This window comes from Nicotiana tomentosiformis, chromosome 2 (genome assembly GCF_000390325.3).
Source record: "Nicotiana tomentosiformis chromosome 2, ASM39032v3, whole genome shotgun sequence".
Classification (NCBI taxonomy): domain Eukaryota; kingdom Viridiplantae; phylum Streptophyta; class Magnoliopsida; order Solanales; family Solanaceae; genus Nicotiana; species Nicotiana tomentosiformis.
The window spans coordinates 174,748,092-174,749,624 of record NC_090813.1 but is presented as its reverse complement, the minus strand read 5'-3'; the positions used below and the strand labels follow the sequence as shown (position 1 = coordinate 174,749,624).

The 1,533-nt window shown below is 40.1% G+C and overlaps 1 protein-coding gene across 1 annotated transcript; it reads left to right on the top strand.

The window, feature by feature from the left end:
* Positions 1 to 486: 486 nt before the first annotated feature.
* On the top strand, positions 487 to 807 carry LOC138906125 (uncharacterized). The gene has a single exon (XM_070194646.1). It carries the CDS (start codon positions 487 to 489, stop codon positions 805 to 807), a length of 321 nt encoding a protein of 106 aa, XP_070050747.1.
* Positions 808 to 1,533: the final 726 nt, after the last annotated feature.

The following is a 1,533-nucleotide window of genomic DNA, read 5'->3' as shown; positions in this document are numbered from 1 at the left end:
AAGATAAAACCATGAAATAAATCTAAACCGGGTAAAGATCACTTACCCCAAACAACCACGTGAAGAACCCCTAAAAAATCGCTCAAATCCGAGTTCTCTAGCTCAAAAGATGGAAAATGCTCCTTGGTTTTTCTTATGACCACGACCCTTTTCCAAGGGATGACTCGTTAAAATGGGTAGTAATTGTTTTTAGGTAGAAGTTTCAAAAAGTTTTGGACTTTTCCCGACGGTGGACTTCCTAGACAGTTGTTTTGAGGGTTTAAAGTCTTAATAAAAATACAAAAAAAAATTTTTCTTTTTGAACTGATAAGTGGAATGGGGAGAACTTGAGTATCCGTGTTTTTTGACATGTTTTATATCGAGGCTTAGAGCTGGAGCATTTGCAGTGAGTACTATCTTCTTGATTCTTGTAATTATATGCCTTGAGAATATATGTGATGTAAGGACCCGTAAAAATTTTAACCAACCCTTATTGCCAGCATTGTCATGTTGCGTGCATGTGTGCTTGACTTCAAGGGTAGCTGGGATGATCATTTGCCTCTCATAAAATTTGCTTATAACAACAGCTTCCATGCCAGTATTCAGATGGTGCCGTTTGAGGCCTTGTATGGTAGAAGATGTAGATTGCCGATTGGGTGGTATGAGGTTGGAGAAGCTGAACTAATAGGACCAGACCTTGTGCATCAGGCTACAGAAAAGGTTAAGATCATAAAAGAGCGGTTGAAACCTACTCAAAGTCATCAAAAATCCTACTCGGATGATCGTCGCAGAGACTTAGAGTTCAAAGAAGATGATTGGTGTTCTTGAAGTTATCTCCCATGAAGGGGATCATGCAGTATGGGAAGAAAGGAAAATTAAGTCCGAGGTATGTCGGGCCGTATAGAATCATTCAAAGGATAGGTCAGGTGGTGTACAAGCTTGAACTACCACCTGAGATGTCAATAGTACACCCGGTATTTCATGTGTCCATGTTGAAGAAGGTAGTTGGAGATCCGTCCGCTATTGTGCCGTTTGAGACCATCGAGGTTAGTGAAAATTGTCATATGAAAAAATTCCGGTTGCTATTCTTGATAGGTAGGTCCGAAAGTTGAGAAACAAAGAAAATCCATCCGTGAAGGTGTTATGGCGAAACCAACAAGTCGAAGAGGCTACTTGGGAAGCCGAGAATGAAATGAAAGAAAAATACCCTCACTTGTTTGAATAGTCATGTAATAGTTCTATGAAGTTGTCTCACCTAAAGTTTGTATCTCTTGTTCGGCTAATATAAAGACACTCCTTTCTAGTTATATGTCCCCCATGAGGCTTCGGTTGGTGTTATTTTGCATTTTGTTGTGTAATTTAATTCTATATATGTTGCTAAGGTGTGCTTTGGGGGCTCTCTGGCAGGTGGATAGGCCTAAATACAAAGGAAACTCTGGCGAAATTTTCAGGAAGTTTGGCAAATTTGGGGCTGATGGTATGTGGCATAACTAAAACTGTGTTAAGTGAACCTTGATCCTCATTCGAGGACGAATGATCTTAAGTGGGGGAGGA

Bases quoted from the DNA above. Each gene is read 5' to 3' on its own strand.
- LOC138906125 (XM_070194646.1), top strand. From the start codon at position 487: ATGTTGCGTGCATGTGTGCTTGACTTCAAGGGTAGCTGGGATGATCAT.